General features: G+C 34.0%; 3 protein-coding genes and 1 long non-coding RNA gene across 4 annotated transcripts; 1 reads left to right on the forward strand and 3 right to left on the reverse strand.

Annotated features, from left to right (window-relative positions):
• Positions 1 to 2611, reverse strand: LOC106317779. The gene is made up of 3 exons (XR_001265230.1): positions 2522 to 2611; positions 1956 to 2137; positions 1 to 209 (listed from the first exon to the last, which is right to left on the reverse strand). It is a non-coding gene; the product is annotated as an uncharacterized LOC106317779 (long non-coding RNA).
• Positions 2612 to 2857: 246 nt separating this feature from the next.
• LOC106313796 lies at positions 2858 to 5062 on the reverse strand. The gene has a single exon (XM_013751709.1). It carries the CDS (start codon positions 5012 to 5014, stop codon positions 3011 to 3013), a length of 2004 nt encoding a protein of 667 aa, XP_013607163.1. The 5' UTR covers positions 5015 to 5062; the 3' UTR covers positions 2858 to 3010.
• Positions 5063 to 5365: 303 nt separating this feature from the next.
• LOC106315731 lies at positions 5366 to 6906 on the forward strand. The gene is made up of 3 exons (XM_013753544.1): positions 5366 to 5687; positions 6399 to 6525; positions 6635 to 6906. The coding sequence occupies exons 1-3, from the start codon at positions 5494 to 5496 to the stop codon at positions 6716 to 6718; spliced, it is 405 nt and encodes a 134-aa protein (XP_013608998.1). The 5' UTR covers positions 5366 to 5493; the 3' UTR covers positions 6719 to 6906.
• Positions 6907 to 12572: 5666 nt separating this feature from the next.
• On the reverse strand, positions 12573 to 13792 carry LOC106315603 (NAC domain-containing protein 83). The gene is made up of 3 exons (XM_013753378.1): positions 13528 to 13792; positions 13190 to 13437; positions 12573 to 13093 (listed from the first exon to the last, which is right to left on the reverse strand). The coding sequence occupies exons 1-3, from the start codon at positions 13787 to 13789 to the stop codon at positions 12773 to 12775; spliced, it is 831 nt and encodes a 276-aa protein (XP_013608832.1). The 5' UTR covers positions 13790 to 13792; the 3' UTR covers positions 12573 to 12772.
• Between the last annotated feature and the right edge of the window lie 10761 nt (positions 13793 to 24553).

The raw sequence follows: 24553 nt of genomic DNA on the forward strand, positions 1-24553 counted from the left end.
CCACCAGTGAGTAGAAAAGACAAGTCTTGGGTACATACACCCGTGACTATCATACATATCCGAAGGGTACACCCATAATATCCGAAGGTCCTAAATTGAGTGTAGAAACTGACAAAGTACTACACTCTCCCGTGACATAACCTACTAGTACAAGCAACAACATTACCATCATCCACGTCCACACACATCTTCCTCCAGGAACCCGTGACCTGCAATGAAAAGCATATACACACTTTATCAGTTTACTTTATTAAAACATATACAAAGCAAGACAAAAGAAAGCATATACAAAGCAAGACAAAAGAAAGCATATACAAAGCAAGACAAAAGAAAGCATATACAAAGCAAGACAAAAGAAAGCATATACAAAGCAAGACAAAAGAAAGCATATACAAAGCAAGACAAAAGAAAGCATATACAAAGCAAGACAAAAGAAAGCATATACAAAGCAAGACAAAAGAAAGCATATACAAAGCAAGACAAAAGAAAGCATATACAAAGCAAGACAAAAGAAAGCATATACAAAGCAAGACAAAAGAAAGCATATACAAAGCAAGACAAAAGAAAGCATATACAAAGCAAGACAAAAGAAAGCATATACAAAGCAAGACAAAAGAAAGCATATACAAAGCAAGACAAAAGAAAGCATATACAAAGCAAGACAAAAGAAAGCATATACAAAGCAAGACAAAAGAAAGCATATACAAAGCAAGACAAAAGAAAGCATATACAAAGCAAGACAAAAGAAAGCATATACAAAGCAAGACAAAAGAAAGCAAGGCAAAGTCATTAAGTAATTCTAGAAAGACAAACTCATTAACTAATTAAAAAAAGTTTAAAGAAGATTAAACTCATAAAATTAATTCCACTCACCAAGTTAAAGCATTTCAGATATGAGTTTGTTTTTTAGAGCCATTTCTTGATCAGAAAGTGTATCTGAATTCTTTGCTAGTAACCTATCAAGGAGTTTCTGGCGGGAGATGTTCTTTTTCTCCGCTAAAATGCTCTCAATCTGATCAAAGGCGGCTTCATTGACGTGCTTCTTCCGTTTGGCTGCTTTGCTAGCCTTCACACCCGGAGGCCTGACTTCTTCCTCGCCAGCTACCTCCTCTCCTGGCTCCTTCCTTTTCTCCTTTGCACCATCACGCGAGGAAGAGTGTGATCTCCATTTTTGATCAAAACGGAGCTCCCTCCAACAATGTTCAAGGGAGAACTTTGCATTGTAGTCATTAGAAAAGATGTCATGGGCCACCTTCATGACATCATTCTCATTTTCACCACTCGCATGCTGCTTCAAAGCAGCTTCATGACAACCCACAAACTTGCAGACTTGTTCGTTTACCCTTCCCCACCTCTGCTTACATTGACTCCACTCCCTAGGGAGGGAGCCAACGAGCAGAGGGCTTGCGTTCACATACTCCTCTATGCGCTTCCAAAAATGGGCCACCTTCTGCTCATTACTAATGATTGGATTCTTGCTGGTGTTCAACCAAGCACTGATCAGCACCAAGTCTTCTTTCGTGCTCCACTTCCGCCTTTTCGGAGCTTTTGGAACCTCTGAACGTCCTAAATCTATTGGGGGACAGCTCTGAGAAGTAAGAAGGTTCACAAACCTGGGAGAGTTTAAGGGAAAAGGATCCATTTTGGTTTTAAGTTTTAAGTTTTAAGTTTTTGGTTTGTGTTTTTCGGATGTCGATTTCCTATGTTTTTAAACTAGTTTTTTGGTTTGAAAGTACAAAGAATTAAACACCTAAAATTGATTACACTTAACTACACAACTACTACTTCAGAGAGACCATTCAATAAACATCAAATCAGTTATTAAAATTTATTAATTACTCAACTCAGCCATATTAAAACATTCATTACGCAACTGCTACTCTAACCTACTACACCAACCTAAAACATTCATTACTCAACCTACTTCAGTTCTACTCAACCAGAACTCATGTTACCTCGAGTCTCTGAATCTTATAATTCACCTCCGGCACAAACTTGATCAGCACCTCCACCTCCTCCACACGCCTAGTGAGGGACACCTCGTCGGAATCTCAGTTTCTGAATCAGCCATGTTTGCGAGCATATTGATGTACTCCTTTTTTCTCTTAGTCTCTCTTATCTCTGTAGCGGGATCCATCTACAATAATAAAAAAATTTATTAGAACACAAGACTCGGAATATCAAAAGCAGAATATCGATTTCTAACCCTAACTAGAAATCCCAAAATCGAACTGAAATCGTAGTTAATTGAACCCTAGAACGAACAAGCTTGTCGATTTTAACCAAGAAATCGAATCCCCCTTCTGGATTTGGAACCCTAATACGAAACCCCCAAATCGAATTAAAATCCTAGATAAATGAACCCTAAAACGAACAACCATGTCGATTTTAACCAAGAAATCAAAACCCTCTTTTCGATTTGTAACCCTAAACCCCAAATCGATTTTCCTTAACCTAGAAAGCTCTCGACCTCTCGACCCCAGATCGAATGAATCAAACCGTCGGAGTGGTGGAGACTCACCTCAGATCTTCTACGAGTGATTCCGACGGTGATTTGATAGACAAAATCGACGGGTATCGAGTCGCACAGATAATCGCCTCAGAGACGGAGAAACCCTAGGTAACGAAGAGAGAAGGGAAAATGAGATATCCAACGCGAAACCCTTTTTTTCTCACTCACCACGCGAGCTCGTGTAGCCTCTCCCTCGTCGACGCGAGTCATGAACCCGTATCATACGGGCTCACGCGGAAGAGCCGGTTCACGGGTTTAAACTCATTTTCTCTTTTATTTTAATACAACGGACCTATGATCCCGAGCCCACGAACCGCGCAAGATCAGCCGCTGCGGATGGTCTTATTCCGTTTCACAACCAAGTTATATCGAAAGAGTATAGTCGGAGTTTAATTTCACGCCGGGATTGTGCCGCCGAACGTTATACCTTTATTTATGACGTTAAAAAATCAACAATTTTATTCAGCAAACATCAAAAAACCAAAAGCATGGATCTATTCAATCAACAACGACAAGCTTGCTATACTCTTCCTTTGATATAGCAGCCTCCATGATAGCCATGGGATCGATACCTCCATCATTATCCAAAAACATCTTGATCAGATTCTTCGAAAACCCACTCACCAACGCCACTCCCTTCTTGCTCCCATTCACCGGGGTCGATCTCGAGTCCCTCAGGTTCCAAAACACTATCTCCGGCACAACGTCCCCGTACCCTGCCTCCCTATACTTTCTAGCAATCGCCTCGTAGTCCGTCTCCCACGTGTTCGCATCTCTTGTATTATACGTTTGCCTCGTACCATAACAAGACACCGAAGACGAGGACGCGGCTTGGTCGAACTCCATGTCGCTGAACACGAACACCCTCTTGATCATTTCCTCCGGCTTCAGCTTCCCATCGACGGCAACTTTCAGAATCAGATCAAACACCTTCTGAAAATCAGTGTTCATCCCCCACTTCATCCTCCTCACGAACCTCGTCTTCGCCCTCAGATCGTCTCCCTCCACGACCTGAAGCTCGGGATCGCCGCTGAACGTTATCATCTTCCCTCTCCACGGCTCCTCAGTCAGCTCCGAGATGAGAAGCCCCAGCGCGACGGAAACCTCCATTGGATCGCCGGCCATGGACCCCGAGACGTCGGAGATCGCGATGCAGCTCGTTAAGGAGCCTTTCTTCTTCAGATCGTCCACCATTCGTTTCCACTGTAGCTCGGCGACTTGTCCGCCGTCTCCTCCTTCCAGCTCGCCGATGATCTCGTGAGGTAACACGGCGCCGGCGGCGATCTTTGTCTTCCCTTCTCTCGCGTCTTGGAGATACTTCTGAAACCTCTCCGCGTCGTGGTTTAAGAATATCTCCTTGTAAGACTTCATCGCCACGGATGCTACTCTGTTGTAAGGGAGAGAGCCCCATTCTTTAGCTCCCATGTAAACCTCTGGGAGCTGCAGAGTCTTTCGTAAAGGGACGAGGACTTGCTTCCTTAAGCGATCACGCACTCTGTAAGCGTAGTGAGCTTCCTCCACGCCTTCGTACTCTGGGAAAGACTCACGAGGGAATATTCTTCTGGCGATGCTCTCGCAGAGAAGTGTCGCTTTGTCGAACGAAGAGTCGAGGGAAGGACACCACTTAGCCGCTAAAGAGATCTTGTTCGTTTCTCCAGACGTCAAGAACTCGAGATCTTTCTTCAAGTAATCAGCGAATAGATCGGAGACGCGTTCGTGGAGGAAACGGTAGTCTGGATCTTGAGAGTATCTGGTGAAAGCTTTCTTCCCCATTGATATCTTCTCAAGCTTGCGGTCCAAGCTAGCTTTCGCCTTCTCTTCTTGGTTCCTCTTCTCAGCATTTGCTATCCTCATCTCCCTCGTCGCCGCCGGCTTCTTACGTCCACGACCTTTATGAGAGGATCTCGACAAATCAATATAGAAAGGAGCTCTTGCTCTACCTCTACCTCCACCTCCAGATCGGGGCCCAGAACGACGACCTTTCCTCTGTTGCCATTCCGACTTCTGGACCCTACGGATCTCAAACCCTTGCAGGATCCTATAAAGAATCTCCGGAAAGTCTTTAAAGTATCCAAACTTGGATAAAGAGTCGAGGTTGCACGCTAGGGTTTTGGGGTGGCAACCGTGTAGCCACAGCGCCGCCGTGTAAAACCCTTCCTTGTCTGACTTTCCGGTACCGCGGACTCCGCGAAGGTTGCAGATAAGCTTGAGAGTGGTCAAAGCGTCGTGGCTCCAAGCCGTGGAGAGTCTCTGCTCTATCGATTCCTTGGGCGTGCTGGGAACGACGTGGAAGAAGAAGTCGAGGCAAGGGTTACCTGCGGATAGGTAGGTCGCGGCTCTGTTCTCGGTTAAGCCCATGGGAGGAGAAGGGGAGACGTTGACTTTGGTTGACTTGTTGAAGTTTGAGACCATTAAGTCCATGAATGGATCGCTGGGACCAGAGGCTGGGAGGGGAGAGTTGGAGTCTTGAAGCTCCGGTGGACCAAGCAAAGGTGAAGCCATGATTACTTTAGAGAGAGAAAAAAAAAAGATTTTGTTAGAAGAGAAGGTGATGATGAAAGTCACGAGAGTCTTGTTGGTCTTATTTATAAAATTCAAAGACTTGGGGATCAAGTTCTTGATCCGTATTTTCCGTGGAGTGGAGGCGCATATAAACCGACGTTTATAAAAAGGCTTCAACCTCAAAAACAATTCTGAGCCCAATGATGAGGCCCATTAAGTGTGAATCATCTTCAAGAAGGGATGCCTTGGGTTGCTAAGGCCCATTAAGAGTGAGTCATCTTCTAGAAGTGATAGGTCCATATTTCAAGAGAAAAGTCAGTCAGAGGAGAATCCTTCAAATAAAAAATCGCAATTCGGACTTTTCCCTTCCGCGTAATTGCCCTGGAAAAAAAATCAAATTTTCGTGGAATCAGCTTCATCCTTTCTTTTTATACTTATCCTCTCGCTGCTGTGCATTTGCTTCATCTCAATCGTTGAAAATGCCGAAAGAGGGAGAACCGGTGATCGGAGTTCCTTATTACGCGGGGCAGAACCCGTACCAGGCGGGGATGGTGCCGCCGAACGCTATCTATGGAGATCCGATGGGAGCTCCGATCCAGCAAACGTTTTATCGGGACACTCCTGCTCCTTTCAATTGCCTCTATTGCGGCAATACTGGTCTCACCCATATCAGGTTAACATTATCTATATACCCCTTTACACGATTCTTAGAGTTTAGGGTTTGTAATCGTTCTACGACTCGAGTATGAATCATCTCTATGTGAATCTGCAATATCAATAACTTTGCCAGTGGTTTTGAGTAGGAGATGTTGAATTTCGATTGTTTGACCTTGGCTGCGTCTCGTTCATCAGCTACGCAATGTTTGATTGATTCCAGCTTGTAGAAATGTACGCTTGTCTTTGACAATCTGAAACAAAAAAAAAAGATTTTATCCACACCACTTCTTGTTTTGCGTGCGTTTATTGTTACATTAATCGAGTTATATACTTGAGGATCTCTTCTGTTTTTATAACACCTAGGTGAATGGGTTATAGATTTACGTTATAAGCAACCCAGGTCATGATAAACCCCGGTCTTTTAGCTCGGATTCTTAACTCATGATTTGACATTTTTTTTTTTTTAATACGCTTTTGGCTAAGAAACGAGACAAAAAGGTAAGAACCGTCTCTTAGCCGAAGGTAAGAACACCAGTTAAGAAACTGGGGTTAATCATGGTCTCGTGCAGTTGATCTTCTTAATGCAGTCTAAGCATTCATGTATAGGGGCTACATTTGTTTGGATATCTGTTGACTGTAGATACTAGAAAGTACCTTTTAGAGCTTCTGTGTGCATTTATCTTGTCTTTCTTTGTGAGATAGCTTATAATGTTTGGATTTGACACAGATCAAAACCGGGTGTAGCTGCTGTTGTTGCTTGCATGACTCCCTTTATGCTTGGATTCTGTTTTCTCTGCCCTTCAATGGATTGCCTCTGGAACAAACAGCATCACTGCCCTCAGTGTGGGAATAAGGTGGTTATTTTAATATGTCTTCCTATTCCCTGCAGCTCTCGGGATCCCTCGTTTTTTTTCCCTCTGTATTAAAGAAATGTTCTGATTCAAATGGTTGATGTGTCTGCAGGTTGCTGACTTTGAGAAATCAGATCCCTGCCTGGTGATCGATCCGCCACAGTGGACGCAATCGAGCTTTGCACTCCCTGCTTGATAAGATTGCATTCTTTTCTTCTTCTTGTTAATATTACATGTGAAGTTGAGACCTTGTGTTGCATGTACCTACAAAAAATTGAATATTCAGAATAAACCCTGTAAAATGTCTGAGAAAAGGAATACTGTATATACAATTGTCTGTATCGTCCAGTGATTCGTGAATTGAACCGTCTAGTGTTTGGACTCTTGTCCCTTCTTTGGATATGAAACACTTGGAGATTCTTTTCCTCTCGAGAAACCCACAGGTAAGGATAGTGTAATGGGCTGGGCCGGTCCGATCCGATCCCTTTAAGTCTTTTCGAACCAGGCTTGTTATTGCTCTGTTTAATGTTTTTTTCAAGCTTACTTATAACTAACAAAACCTAAATCTTCTCTTTTTCTACATCTTTTTTTCAATCTGTTCGAAGTTTGTAGATTTTACTCTGTTAAAAAAAAGATGAACATAACGATTTATGTATTTTTATGAGATTTTTTGTATCTAAAGATAGACCAACTAAACAAAACTGAGTCCAATCAAAGTGTAGACGATAGCAACTTCTCATGTCAACACTGTATTATTGGTTGTGCGTTAAAGCCCTAGACAATAAGTATTCTTGTTATACTTCCCTGTCAATCGAGGTCATGTAGATAATAGCAACTTCTCTTATGTTGGATGAAGCATGAAAACTACTTATCATCTACAACATATTTTACTGTTTTTTTTGTTTTCTTTCTCCTCCATTCCCTGTTGGCATATAAGTTTACTCTTTATCTGTTCATTTTGGGTTTTACAAAAGTATAACCCTTCTTATATGAGTCTTTGATAAGGGCAACATCAAGTCATGCAAAGAATCCTTTAGCAACTTGAATAAAGTTTGAATTTTCTTTTTGTAAATGGATTTTGATAGACTAATAAATAGGGAGTTGCGTGCAAAGGTGAAAAGGCAGATAGATTTTTAGTGCAGTACAGATGTGCAACTGTAGTTGTCACCAAGCATATGGCATTGTCTGCTGGTTATAGCGTTTAAAGCTTATATATCTCTTCTATTTTGTTGGAATCTGGGAACTATAAAGAGTCGCCTCTTCAGCGTTTGAAGTGGCTTAACTTGTTAGGTTCTTTGGGACCATTTTAGATGTCTATCTATAACAGGAATTTTAATGTTTTGACAAAGTTCTGGGATCAGTTCTTAGCTATAAATGTCTAATCATGCCTCAGAAAAGGGTCTACTAAGGAAGATACAACTGAATCTTTAATGGGGTCCATGGTTTACAATTTCTCAAGATATTTGTAGAAATTGCTTGAAGATTGGGAAAAAAAAGAGGACCACAGGGAAGAAAGTTAAACATGTGATGTAAGTAAAACTGCTCATATATCATACCCATTTGTTATTTGTCATTATGTCTCAGAAAGCTGAAGCTGATCCTCAAGTCACTCCCTCACAAGGGGTTTTGCTTCTTCACACGCTACCTCTACACAAAATATCAAACACTATCTTTTTGGGTATTTTTTACCTATATTATAATATATATAGACCAAAACTTCCAGATCTTTCGGACTATGGATCATGTAGTTTACTTTCCTCTTCATTAATCAGAGTCGAAGTCAGGGCCTGGTCGAGCTCCCATGCTAGATTCAGTTGGTTAAATGGAGTTTGTTTATTTCTTGAACTATAGTGTGCGACAGGGTGATAAATAAACATCACGATGCGGTGCGGTTGATGATGATATAAACCTTAAGTAATTAATTAGGGTATTAATTAGGTTTGTGTTGTCATCAAGAAATGAATATGGGAAGAGTCACATCTCTAGTTTTGCTTAAAGTCTAGGCAACATGTCTTTGGGAGCTGACCTCATTCTCTTCTGTAAATGCTTTGTAATAAGGGCTTATGGGATCAGGCAAGAGCCGTAAAGAGATTCTGGCACTAAACCCAAATAAAGGAAAAAAAATGATGAAACAAATTATAAAAACTCTTGGGTCTATTTGAGTTTGCTTACCCAACTAGGTTCCTTCTTGTTTTATGTAGTTTAATTATGGTTTGTTAGTTGGGAGTGAACAAAATACGAAAGGAAAAGGATTGGGTACAAGAGATCTATATATCTTTTTCTGATGAATGATGATGCATTTTCCCCACCTTCGTAGTGTTTCTTGTGAAATTAATAATAAATCTCATCTTATTAAATATATCTTGTCTTTAGTTGTCTCTCAACTTCAGTTGCTATAACATTCTGGATTAGCAATTTAACATTTACTTTCTACGTTTGCATTTGTAGTTTTTGTTTGCGTGCAGCTTTGATTTGTTATTAGTTTTACAATTCACTACTAGAGTAGAGATGTTGTCATTTTATAGTTTAACATTAAGACAAAAGTTAAGTAAATCTAAGGCGAATATATATATACATATTGAATGTGGTTGGTGGAAGTGACACATAACCATGCAATGTGAGTAAGAAACGGCGTGTGGGTAATTGCTGATTTGTGAAGATGTGTGGGTCTTAAGTCGCAACCCACTTGGAATTTTATACAAATTTGAATTTCATAAAACAAGTCAGCCTTATACGACTTTTCCCACCACCTCTTCTTCTTCATTTTCTCCTCTTTTCTTTAATAAAAAATTTCGTGAATAGCACATGTATCTGCTAATAAATTTATCAACAAAACGTTTTATTTTAAGAGAATTTCAATTATGTTTTGCCATATTCGTCGTTACTATGTATACCCTATGATTTAAATATAAAAGTAACGTTGAATATGTTTCAAATCACTTTTATATATACACCACACCATGTTTATTCTCTTGTTATTTTTTAGTTTCCTATAGAAATTATTATCTTTTTGTTTACAATACATTGAATCAGTTGTTATGGAAGAGTATTATACTATTATCTATGCAAAAATCGGTGTACTATGTGGGCCATATTCTAACATATTGTCCCTAAACGTATAATCGGAGTCAAAGAAGTAACTTGTGGGAAAACAGAACAAAACATTTGAGCAAATTCACTGTCCACTATCTTATAGCAATAATGCCGTACGAAGCATCCAAGAATAAATTTTCTTCTTTGCGTCGGAAATATATTCTTCACCTTCCCTTGTGGCATACGGAACATGAAAACAATCCTTATACATATATAAAAAATTGGAAACCAAGTTGTTAATCAGTTTGACTGAGTTGATAAGCACTAAGATGATTGGGATTGCTTGCAAGTACAAGAAATCGCAACTATATGCTTAGCACCACTAATGTCGAATATGTGTGGACTAGTAAGAATTAGCATATATAGGTTACGTATCAGGTAACTTAGTCTTTGCTGTTGACTTCAACTAATCAAAATGCCTATGCCGACGGTTTTTTTCTCAATACATTCTTTCAAAGATTTTTCCTTAAAAATAATACTCTCTCTGTTTTTAAATATAAGATTTTTCATTTATTAAGAAAGTTATTTTTTATCTAAAAAATATCATTAAAATTTTAAACTAAAAACTATTCAACCAATTACAAAATATAACTATTAAATTTGATTGATTACACAGTTTTTGATAAATTTAAAACTACCTAGAAATATGAGAACATCCTACATATTGGAACATGAAAAACTATTCTAAACATCCTATATTTAGGAACATAGGGAATATTGATTTATACGAATTATATAAAAAAACAGAATAATTTTGTAATTATAATATCTCACTTTTTGTGGAAATTGCCTATATTTATTATAGGTTAGGCTTTCCGAGGCATAAAAATTAGTGGAGATGAATGAACGAGTTATTAATATTATCTTGTTTTTAACAGAGTTGTTCCATTAATTCGAATATTTAGTTGCGTAATTTTTCTTTGGTAGGTTTTGTGTCTCGCTAGGTCGAACACTCATCAGACCGTCACCTAACTTTTCAATTCAGTTACGTAAGGCATGGTAATTCGATGGAGACCGAAGTAACAGATGCTGTTGAAACATAACTCAGTAACTCACATAGAATTTTTTTTTTTTCAACTGGAGTAGGTTTGAAGATTGGAATGGAATCTATAGATAGAGAGAGAGAGAGAGAGATTTGATCCTCCTCGAATATATTATCCTTACGGAACTTGGTTCTTAATATTTTAGCAAAAAAAAAAAAAAAAAAACTTGGTTCTTAATAGGGATTTTTGAAGCTCTTAATTATGCTCTCATAAAATAAGTTATAAATTTCCATCTACTTTAATATTTGAATCGATTCTTGCATAAATCTTTCTTTCCAGTCCTTCATGTAAAGAATCCTATGACGACAGAGATTGTTTCTCCATATTCGTAAGAAAGAATCGTCAAAGGTGATAAAATCTGTGAGTTTCTATCATTGTTCTATTTTCTACTAGCAATACAAATAATCGGACTACAAGACATAATCGGACTATCGATATAGAACAACAAAAAGTGAAAATTTTCAACTCTCAGTTTGTTTTTTTCAATCATAGTAAAATACGCATTCGGTAGAAGGTGGGGTAGCTTTTATGTTCACAGTGAAGCATTATAACATGTTTCTTGTCTATATGTTATTACCACATGTATTTTTTCTTACTTTTAATCGTCTTTGATTTAAGACTGAAATTGCCAAATTGTTACACGGTGAACTCATGAACATCATAGCTAAAAAAATTTGATCCCACAAGACGATGTTATCTTTTAATTGGATTAATTATTTTAAAAGGTTATGTACCGTAGTTGTTTAGTACTAAGCTACTTGCCTCACTATCCTTTAAATTCAGTGAGCTATATACATATAATTTAGTTCAATTTTTTTGAAAAAAGAAAATTAACTTACCACTTACAAGTTAGAGAAATATAAAACCTAACCTAAAGCATTTTTATATGTGGGGACCTTATGTGAAATCAGTTCACATCATTGTAAACAACCAATAGTTTTTTTTTCTTTGGATCTCAGTTTGAAATGAGTAATTTTATAATTGTGTAGTTTCCACCGAATAATTATGACCTTTTTGACATTAAAAGAGATAACTACTCATCTCACTCTTATTACGTTTTCTGCACTTTTGACAAAAAGGCTCTTTTTGATGGTCTCTCCGTGCTATTATTACCTTTTACGGCGGAATTCTTATGGGAATATAAAAAATTGTTTTTTAATTTTTAATTAAAATCTAAAAAACTATTTCTTAAAGTAATTTAATTCCCTTAAGAACCATGTCCTAAGACCATGATTATCGGGTAAAACCCAAAATGGGTTTCTAAATTTTTTTTTTTGTTTTATCTGATTTATAAAAAAAAAAAAAAAATTGGAACCAATCGCAGACCGCCACATGTCGTGGGACCCGCAAAACAGTACAAGGATCACTCAAACATCGATCTTTAAGTGGCGCTTTTGGTTACCGATTTTTATGTTTTTGTGATTCCTCCTAAGAAACTGCTAAAAACCTCCGATGCACATACCCTAAAAAACCATGGATAATGATGCTCTAATCTCCGTATGCATATATCTAATCATACTTACATAATACACTTAAATGCCATCAAACAGTTAAAAAAATACACCAAAATAGGGTACACACACAGAGACACAAACATATTAATAATTTCACGGTCACGTGCAGAGTGGAAATTATTCCAACCGTAATAGTTTCCGCTTTCATAATCATAATCCAAATTTATGTGATTAATAATAACGAGACATTATAAGTTTTTATTAAAATTATGAATGCTTTTAATTTTCGGCATTGGATTGTCATGTCATGAACCTAAACAACGTATAGTAAGCTATTGCTTCTTCATCTTTATTTCAAATGTTTATTTTCGGTTTGTGGTATAGTATCTCCAAGTAAAGAACATACACGTGAAAAAACGTACAATGACTAACGCATATTTATTGCAATTGGTAGATCGTCTGGGACAAGAATTGTAATAAAGTTGATACATTTTTTCATGAAATTCAACTAGTTCATGAAATATATGTTTTAAAAAAAATGATTTGAAACAAAGGACAAAGACTCGTTTTCAAGTAAAAAGGGGAAAAAAGAAGAAGCAGAATGGTATTAATATAAAATTATTAAAAGAGTTATTAAAGATAGTCAACATTAAATTTAAATTAAAGATTTCTTCTGAAACTATTGCAACTACTGGTCTCTTCATCAGAAGAGAATATCTCCGTCGTGAGTCCACTTGAAGCGTGGTCGGAAGAAGAAGAGCTTGGCAAAAGGTTCAAGTCCGTGGTCCTTTCTTTTCTCATGAAATCGAAGAAGATTGGTTTAGTTTTATCTTCGGTTTGGTTTGTTGTAACTATTTCAATTTGGTCATTATCATATCTAATGTTCCGGTTATCTCCGTCGTCCTCGTCGCTCTTGTTACCGGCTCTCTTTTTAAGGAAGATACGACAAAGAACCCAGTTCTGAGTAGGACCCATTGAACTCTGCAGAGAGAACATGGAATCTAAAATTTTAGTGAAATTGAATGGTGGAGAAAACCGAAGATTAAACCGGGAATTGAGAAAGCGAGAAAATTGTACCAGAGGAGAGGAAGAGAGACGATATTCGTGCATGATCCAATCGGTTCTTAAGCCATGGGGTGGTTTGCCTTTGTAGAAAACGAGTGTTTTCTTCAAACCAACGATTTGATTTCCTCTAGAGGTAACAACCCGTTTATCAATACCGGTAGCTTTCCAATAACCCGAACCGGTTGCTCGGTTAGACCGGTTCCCATTTGGGTACTTGGCTTCCCTTGTGCTGAAGAAGTACCTCTCCTTCTCTATATTGCCTGGCACAAATAGAGAGAGTTTAATAAGCCTGAAAGGTCGCTGGTTCGAAACTAAATAGTACAAAATAGCAAGAATTCAAGAAAACCAACCAGGCAAGTCCCAAGGATCAGCTCTGCAAACATCAAAGTCAGGAATGATGGAAGCTGGTAATGGAGAAGACAAGACTTTTCTCTTGAGATACTGAACCACAAGTTCCTCATCAGTGGGATGAAATCTGAATCCAGGTGGTAATCTTATAACACCATTCTTTACAAGTTTAACCTTATCCATAGTTCCAAACAAAGTGGAGAGATAAATCACAGAAGGAGGTGGAGGAGGAAGACAGTGTGCGGTGTAGGAAGAGGGAAACATGGATGGTATGTTTATATAAGGTAGTAGACGATAGGATATGAAATGAACAACTCCTTTTCTTTATTAATTTCCTTATTTTAAAAAAAATTGTTTTGCGTAAACCATACTCAATCTTCTTCCTTTTGACGCCATTTGCATAAATCTATCTTTTTCATTTTTCTAATATTCATACTATATTTTTTTGTCTTCTCAGTTCCCCCTATATTAATTAATAAACATTACAACTTTTTTTTGTAGTCACGTGTCATCACTATGTTGATTCTTAGAATCATTAGAAAAATAAGTTGGTTCTTCTAATTATATAATAAACTTTTTATTAAGCTAACCATAAATTTATTATTAATGTTCTCTATTATTTCCTTAAATAAAAGTTATGGAATTTCCTAATGTGGCTAAAGTATATATGACAATGAATGATTTTAAAGATTTGATAAAAATTTGTGTATCTTCTATCATATTTGCTTAATTAATATTAAAATAAATTAAAAAATCACAATAACCATATAATAAAAATTTAGATTTTTTTGTATATGCTATATTTTAAATTTTTAAAAACGACTATAAATTACTAAAACTGTTAAAAGTCTCACATTCAAATTTTGTGATCCATAGTTTAAATTTTTTTATGACAAAATACAAATAATTTCAAAATCATATAAACAAAAAGTCTAATTTAATTAATTATTAAGATTATAAAATATATATATATATATATATACGTTTTAAATTAAACTATAAACCCTATAGAATACATAAATATTTTAGTTTTGAAATTTACTTTGAACACTTTTTTTGATAAAAGCTTTGAACGAAAAATAACAATTTTACTTTTTTAAAAAAATTATAAATTATCAATAATTTAAAGTTTTAGCTATTAAAGATACAAATGATCAAAAACACCATATGAGTAGAAAATCTCATTTAATGGCATTAATATTAAAAATATACTATGTATGTTAATATCATTTAAATTTAATTACATATCCTATCAAATAAAAAAAATATTGTTTAGATTAACAAAATTGATTTACATGTTCGTACCAATTTAATTGTATATGTAATAGTTACTGATTTTTGATTATTCAATATGTATTTATTATTTTATAATATGTAAAAATATATAATACATAAAATAACTTTTATATGTAATGTTCATTCCGCGCTAGCCGCGGATCTTAAACTAGTTATTATTATTTCTAGTCGGTATCTACCTCCTCTCCTTTTTGTATCTTTCCTCTGTAAAGTGTAAACTCTTCAAACATTACCTTTTTTTACTATAAATAATTGTACATGTAATTTGAAAAGGACTCCTTTATTTAAAACAACAACTCCTTTTTTTATTTGTTTTAAAATTATAGCGTAATCATACACTCCAGCAAATTAACGTGAGAGGTGATGATATTCTGTTTTTTACTACACACATTAACCAACCTAATTAATAAGATGTCCTGTCCATTCTCTAATTTGCTTGTTGGGTTTAAACGATATATTCTTTATATATAGCGATCAAAGAGCACTATCGTTATTTACATGCTTTCGGCTTTAAGGAGTCCGAGCAGGGTTCTTAATTGCGAAGGCGGGTCCATTCAGGCCCGTCGCGGCTAAAGCGGCGATGATGAGGTCATCTCATGTCATGCTGACAGCCGCACGTATGCATATCCGTTTTGAGATTCAAAATTTTAGACAAAACAAAGACAAACTCCACCGATATTTTATGATGATTATGTGTATAAACTTGTGTAAAATGAGAGGAGGGAGGGAAAATGTGGGGGCTCGTCTGGTGGTTATGAGGGGGGGGGGGGGGCAAAATCGCAAGCCTCTAATTTCGAAGTGCTTTGGGCAAGGCTTCTCGATAATTAATGTTTTTACAATGTTTTTTTTCTGAGAAAGGGCTTATGTTTTTACAATGTTCAACACGTTAATACATGCAAGTTCATTATCCATCCACATATTTAACTACAATCATATATAATATATCCGATAACATGCCTTATATCTCGACAAAAAAAAAATAACATGCCATATTCATTGAAAAATATTAATCCAAGCAAGGATTTTATGAAGGATATGCTTTTTGTGTATAGTCATTTTTTTTTTGAAACTCATTTTTTTGTGTGTATAGTCTGATATTGAAAAAGAAACCTTAAATATCAGACCATGGATACTGATGAGTAGTCGTCTATGGACGAATAAGAAGAGTGAAATAATATACGCAAATATATCATATATATTTTCTCCATTATCCTTCTAAGTGACTTCCCTCGTGTTGTGGGGATTGAAATTGGTGGTTAGAGTTCGTCACTAATGCAACTATTTCTCCTTTTCGTTATATAATCTATCTATCGAAATATTATATACAATTATCTTTGTAAATATATAACAAATGATTATGAATTACTTGATATATTCCGGTATTCCATTTATGTTGTGGGTGCGCTTATTTATCAATACACGGAAATGAATTAACTATAGTTTCTAGTCTTAAAGAGTTTTACATAATTGAAAACTAATATAGCATATGCCCCTTGGCTAAATGATAGACATACGAATCTTATTTTTTAAAAAATTGACAACTCAGACCACTACAAAAGAACAAATTATGGAACTCCTAGTATTTGATATAAACATCTGAAATATCTCAGGAAAGTCAATGATTTCTAAGAAACTGAAAGAACAAAATATATACATATGTGTATAATTCGAACACCAACTTGATAATTAATGGTGGCACTGTCTAGGGCTGGGCGCGGCTCGGAGGTTTTGAGGTATTTGTGATTTGTTTTGCATGTCATGGGTATCTAATTTTTTATTTGCTTTGCTTTAGAAAAATACGGACATTAGAAAAATTGAATATTCGAAAAATAAATAGATATTTGCAGATATTTACGAATACTTACGGATATCACATTCGTTTTGATTAATACAAATAATCTTGAAAATTTCATACAATTTTTTTTTATAATATTTTTTTTGCATGATATATAAAATAAAAATTAAAGAAATAGTGAAACTACATAATTTGTAAATTTAAAACTTAATTAACAATTATAATAAGACAAACTTAAGAAAAAGTTATAATTGTCATAAGTTTTTTTTCTTTTTTTATGTAACACTTTAATATAAATAATAATGTGAATAGAATCTGTTAAATATGTTAGAATAATAGTTATATAAATTTATACTTTTAAAATTGTAAATATAATCAAGATATACATGTATTTATATATTGCCGGATTGGAGCGGATATCCGCCTCCCAAAATTTTAATATTTGTGGTTTACTTCGATTTTAATAGTATTTGCTTTGCTTCGAAAGTTTACGGATATCCAGATTTTCAAATTGAATCGAAACGAATAACAAATCGAATCAAATTTAACGGATAAAATGCACATTGTCTATAAACAGACCAGCGAGACAACAATATACCCGTGTGTAACATATATGCACATAGTATATGAGACAACAATATCCGTGTGTAACATATATGCACATAGTGGCTATGAATATAACACATTCCAAACGCAGTACATATGCAAACCCAATGCAGATTGAACTGCAATTTTTTTCCCATTCAACTTTTAAAATGAAGAACAAAAGAAAATCATAAAATAAAAAATAATCTGCATGCATAATAAATTTGGTCATTGATTTAATGATCTGCCTGAGAGAAAAAAAAAGACACCAAAAACATGCTGAGGGCCGGCCGGCCAATGAATTTGTTTCTTTCACTTTTAAATCAAATAATATTGCATTTCAAAAGTACATTTAATATATTGTTCCAACTTTTCATTTTATTAGTAGTTTATTTTAAACGAATTTTATAAGCATATTTTATATATTCTATAAATATTTTAATAGAAAATTATGTATATGTAGATTACATATTCACAATTTTATATAATCTAAGAATACATGCTTATACTAAAAAATTATATAATGTTTAGTTAAGGAAACATATATGTTATAGTTTGTTTTTTATAATTGATAATAATTAACATAAATAAAATAATATTAGTTTTATGGTTGAGGAAAATGGTTTGAAAAAAAAAAATCAAATACATCTCTTTTATGACTAACATTAGAGGAATGATTGTAACTATATAGTCAAATAAAAATATTTTATATCAATTTTATTTTTAAATTTTTAATATTCGATCAGATTTAGCAAATTAGTTTGATCAAAATTTTTTGACTGATTCCCAACAACCCTTTTTATTGGAATTGTTTTTGGGAATTTCATTAACATTTATGTTAAGAATTCGTGAGGAGTTTTTTAAAATTAACCAAACTAAATAAAAAAAATTTCTAATTTTTTAAATAAAAATAGAATAGTAATTTTGTTTAAAATACCAAAATATAATTCAATTTTTAAAAATTCTCTAATAAAAAATATTAAAAGTTTTAAATGTAAAAATAACATAAAATAATAATTTATATCCTTAACAAAAAATTTTAAATATGTATATTCAAAAGGAGTGGTAACAGCGACAACGAAATTACACAATTTTATTAAAATTTCAAAATTTTCTGATGAAAAATTTACTAATACGGTGATATATACAGAGATGGACAAACAAAAATGTTCCATAATATTTATTTATCAGTTTCATTGTATGTTATAAATGTATTTTTTTTAAAATATAATGTTTAATCTTTTTGTATTTTTGTAGTATATTGTTTATATTTAAGAAATTGTATTTTTGGATATTTAATTTGCAAATTTATTTTTTAACAACTGATCAATTAAGTTTATTTGATAAATTAGTTCAACCAATTTGATCTACATTTGTTCTGCATAATACATTTTATCTATATTTGTTCTGCTTGATTTATATTTACAAAATTAATTATAAATTTTAGTTTAATGATTAAAACTAATTCATTTAGATATAGATAAACTAAAATGAAGTTGTGGCTTATGATTAGGTGAAGGACGAAAATGAAGATTTCTCTCTCTTCTTCGTTTCCTCACACGGAGATAGAAATGTGATGAAGCCTTTCTTTTTCGCCGGTTTGTTTTCTGGCGCCTTTCAACCGGTTTCGGGTTCTCCGACCGGTCCATGTTTCCGGAGATGCGCCTTCTCTTCGTGGTCTGTCAGCTTTGCCTCCGGCGTTCTCATCTTCTCTTCCGGTGAGGGACGTCCGGCTTTGTCTCCGCGTCACCCTTCTTGGTGTTGACGACGGCCCTTCACCGGGGTTCTCCCGGTTTCTTTGATCGGCGTTTCTCTCAGCTTCATCGCTCAACCGTTTCTCCTCTCTTCCCCTACGATCGATTCTTTTTCCCTCGATTAGGGTAAATCAGAGGCCGTAGGTTGGATTGAAGATGACTAATTCCAGTTTTGAAGCGTTGATCTGGTATGCGATTTGGCTCGTTGAAAGGATGGCTCTGTGTGAGCGATTCTTCATCATCGACCGATAGCATAATTTCAGTTGTGGTGAAAACACCGGTGAGCGTAACCGGCGGTAGGTTCTCGAAGCGACGATGACGGGTGAAGGATAGGGCAACGCGTGTCCCTCGCAGTTGAGGTTCAACACGCGTTGTTTCTACACGTGGATCGCGTTTTACGTGGGTTTGGGGTTTTAGCTTTTGGGCTTGGTTGTAGTAGTTGTGGCTCATATTGGGTGGATGGTTTACCTTTTTGTATGCCCCTTTAGGTTTTATGTTGTTTTGTTTGGGCTTTAGTCTTTTTAATAATAATATCATTAGACCGAAAAAAAAAATGGATAAACTAAAATGAAATCGATGTCAAGGTGTCCGTGAAACTGACAGTGTGCTGTAAGTTCCTCCAATCCCGGTGTCAGCCTTCCTGTTTGTATTAGATCACATGAATTTAAATATATGTTATCTTTAAAATTTAACAAAGGCGTGACGTTATTGTCGGCATAATAATATTCACTATCGACACTACAAGTTACCTCTCTATTAAGACCAAGGATTAACAAAATATATACAATTAAAATATTTTATATATCATGGTTATTAAGGATATGTTCGTCGCTTTTTATTAAAAGTTAAAACGATAACTTCCACACTTTTAGTTTTACTTGAATAGAAATAACATATATAGTCTTCTACGATACAACCCGTCGTTTTCGATGTTTCAATACAATATGAGATTCACGAGAATAACGTATTTATACACAACAAGTTCTACTTGTATTTATATGTTATTGTTATTTATTCCCTGTTTTTTTTTTGAAACTTTATTTCCTTGTTCATCAACATATATATTGCCTCATTTTACGATTGGTTTTCATCATATTTTAATTTTACAGCTGCGCTCTTAATAATATGATATTAATATTAATATTACGATCGATACAAACAATTCTTAATAATGGTATACATTTACGAAAGCTGTTCTTGTAAAAGAAATGTTAATATGCTCAATTATATATGTGCTTACCTTTTAGGTTATTTTATCATACAAAGTACATTATCAAATAACTTGGAAATTAGTTATTATATTTGGTTTTAGTGGTTAACTTTTTTTATTAAATATGTTAAATATTGGTGATGATTGGTTGGACTTAAAAATTAGTTCTTTAGATTTATTTATTTTGAAATCACTAATCTTAACCAAACATGATTTAGTTTTATTTTAAAATTTAAAATCTACAGTTAATCTTTTTACATCATTTGTTTTCTAACCAGTCTTTAAATAATTTAATTAGTCTACAAAAGCTACAACATCTATATCCTTTTTATTCATGTTATATTTTATTTTTAAAGTATTATTTAAATTATTTTAAAAGTTGTAGTATTTTTATACAGAAAAAAATACAGTTAACTACAACAATAAAAACTACAAACTAAATCCTACAACAGAACTTCTACATCTACAATCCAATCAGTTATCACCATTGTTTTAAGAGTTACCGATATAAATTTAATTTATACATGTTACAAGGATGTAGATCTCATGTACCCACCATTTAGAATTTTTCTTAATCGACGTGACTGAGTTTATCAGTAATGAAATAAATTTAGTTTTTTTTGGTATTCTTGTTCTTTGCAAATAACATGCATTATATAGATTTAAAGATGAGTGGTAAATGTTGTGGTAGTCAGTAATCTAGTGACAACCCTATTTACGTACGTATGGTTTTGTACATACATATATGTAATGCATTAACTTAAAGTACTTAACCATTATTAATACTCACACAACGGATTGTAGTCCTCGGAGGCGAAGAAACATTGCTTGATGAAGGGGAATAAAAGAGATTTCCCAAATCCTACGTGATTCCAAAACGACAGCCTCGCACAACGGATTGAAATCCCGGAGATGCAAAATGTGAAAATGCAATGCAACAAAACAATCTCTCATCACTCCCTCTCTCCCGATTTCCCAAATCTTCTTTGTCTCAAATTTTCTAATAACATTCAATGAATGGTCCCTTTCAAAATTGTCAAAAATGCCCTCTAGTATTTTCAACGACATATTTTATTCTTAATTTTTTTTCGAAATGATTGATTTATAATTTTTTTTATAAATAATGTCTAAAAAGGGTGATTGAATCTAGGACTCAACCTGATTACTATTGCTTTTGTATTCCAAGAAGACAATTTATACGAAAATATCATATTACTTTATCTCATAACCATACACCAATAGTACTTTAATATATTCAAATAATACATAGATTTAGAAGAAAAAAGTATATAATAATTGAACCATTTTCGTTTTCCCACAAAAATCATCCTGTAAACATTTATAGAGTTACATGCTTTTTATATAGGATTTACTAACTTGCATGGAATCTATGGTTAATTTTGGAAGAACAAAAACAAGGGGTCTATAAAATATGAAATAAGTAAAAATACATTTCTTCCCCCCTCTGTATTATTACGTTTATTTATTTATAGTAAAAAAGTTGGAAATTAGGAAATATAGATAAGAGATCCCCACAAGCAAAAGGAAAAAAAAAAGTACGCACACGCACCCCACTTGCGACTTGGTCACAGATGGTCTACATCGAGAAATATCAAATTATGATTTCGTAAGTAATTTTGCGGCTCCGATTTTTTTTTCCTATTTGTAATATTCAAATTTCCATCTGTAGCTCAGGCGTACCGTATGAATGTGTGTGAGAGCGTCAACGGAGTTTGCGTGGAGATGTTGGAAAGCAAGTGAGAACGTCAAAGGGGTGCAACTATAACCAAATGATTTTGAAACCCTATATGCTTAATGGTTACGTTTTTTTTGAGGTTCCATGTTCTAATAGTTGAGAGTTCGATCTCTCTCTTTTATAATAGTTGAATTTAAAATATACGTTTTATATAAACTCTTATCAATTGGTATCGACCCACTAGACCTTCCATAGTTACAAGAAATACTACGTCTCAAGGAAAAAAATTGTATCACAAAGCTATATTAATAATATTAGTACTTTTCATACGCGCGATGATGTTGGTATAAAATAAATTGCGGGCCTAGTTGAATGATTTTCCTGTCTGGTTCAGAAAACCAACATACAATAATAAATATGCAATGATTTCTTAATCCTGCATACAATGCACGTACAATCAAATCATATGGCATCTATGACCGATCCAAAATAGTAGTATAACGTCTGTCTAAGTAGGCAGGTAACATCCATGTGAATGTTTGAATCAGTCCACCTTTCTACATGAATTATATAAGGAAATTCAATATATTCGATTTTGATGATTAATTTATTATTTATTGATTCTTTTCTAGAAAATATTTATTCACAAGATTAATAAAAGAACTCGTTCTTTTGATTCAAATGTTTAGAAATGTTTATGAAATGTGTGTATTCTGATATTATTATTTTATGTCCCTGTTGAAAAATTCCACATATATATATTGATACCCCTTAGTTTGAAAATAAATTAATGGAATAAATACATAATATACACTGTTTAGAAAAAAACTGTTTGGATTAAAACATTTTAGCTTCTAGAAACAAATAAGGTACATATATTTGATTTCTCCAGAATCGGATAACTATACTAAAATTTTAAAGTCATTACTTACAATCGATATCGAAGTTGACTATATATAATTTTTCTATAGTAATTAATATATTTAACGGAGATAGGTTTTGCTTTTATTCTAACTAAATGATCTCAGTTTCTTCGTTATGAAGCTACACTTTGTCAACCTCAAAGTTGCATTCCTCTTTTCATAAAGAAACTTTCATTAGTATTTTGTATTTCTTATACATGTAATATATACATAAGTTGTCAAATGCTTTATAGCAAAAAAAGAAGAAGGAAAAGTCTTTAAATGATTCCAAATCTCTCTTTAATTACTCTGGATTTGATGCCTTCAAATAAATTTTGATAGACCAAAATTATAGTAGAAATGTGTTCATATAAGTATATCATAATTTGAGAACGTGTGACTACTACATATTATAATGTAACACATAAGCTTCTAGACCGAAATATTTTAATTGTCCGAGTTTTATTTGACTTTGTTTGTACTGGTACAAATCTATGATTATGGACTTAAGCATAAATACAATTTAGGATAATGTCACTATATGCTTACACAAAATATTACTGTTACTGTTCTTTTTGCTAAGAGACTTGGGCACTAAACAAAAAAAATCAAATTACTTAACGTATATTAATCTCAATACGAAACCTAAGTATACACAGCAAGGTACTGCAGCTGCGTACGTCATATAAGTGATCTTGGAAGTTGAAGAAAAACCCACTAAAAGAAATACAATCCTTTTAGGTGAAGCAACCTGAAGATTGAAACTACTTTTGAAATATGTTTTAGTTGATTACTTTCATAACTTTAGGTGTGGACTTGAACATTGTATGGCTTTTTATGCCATGTGACTGAACAACTTCAAAACTTATCAAAAGATGTTTTTATTTATTCTCTCACGTGTGTTGCTACCAATCCGTGTGACAACTTTCTCTTCTTTTTTTTGGGAAAGAGAAAAATAGTTGTGCTTTTGAGAAGAAAAAGAAGTTGTTTCGTTGATGCTTATTCCAAACTTGAAATACACAAATTCCACCCTATTAAAGGTTATTCTTTCATCTTCCCCTCTTTTTACTTTTTTTTCCGCTCAAATCTCAAAAAGCAGAAAGAAAAATTACACTAGAGATGAATTTTGTTCTCATTAGAGATTTAACATTATAGTTTAAAATCGAGTTTGATATGATTTTGTTTCGGTTTGGTCTAGTTCAACTTAATGAAAACCTACATAATATTATTTCGTTTGGTTTGGTATGCGTTTTCTCATTTTGGATTACTTTTTTAGTTTGTTATATTTATATTTGATTAACTCTCTACTAAAAAATCAAACATCTCTGTTTGGCCCATATAGTTTGGGTTTTAAATTATGTTTTTTTTTCTAAGTTCGTAGGCCGTAACAATGTGTAAGCTTTAACGAGAAAATAAAATTGTGCAAGTGTGGTTTAGCCTGGGCCTGTGTGAGGACTTCTGTGAAGTCTATGATTCAATATTTGAGGGTTGTTGTGGAGGCTGGGGTTATAATGTTATTGATGGAATGGAAAACACATTAGGTCAAGTGATGTAGGCCAATTATGACTTGTTGGGCTCTCTATGAGACTACAAATTATTACAGCTCTTTTTTGCGTATCTATATTATTAAAAAAGAATTACCATTAAAAAATACCCCTAAGTTTTCTAACTTATTTACATTTCAATGTCACTGATAATTAAATTAAACTACCTATTTTAATGCTTATATTTTCCAGTTAAATTAATGAGTTTTTCTTAATCAAATTTAAACTTAATGTCATTAAATGAAC

The sequence above is a fragment of the Brassica oleracea genome, chromosome C9 (assembly GCF_000695525.1).
Source record: "Brassica oleracea var. oleracea cultivar TO1000 chromosome C9, BOL, whole genome shotgun sequence".
Classification (NCBI taxonomy): domain Eukaryota; kingdom Viridiplantae; phylum Streptophyta; class Magnoliopsida; order Brassicales; family Brassicaceae; genus Brassica; species Brassica oleracea.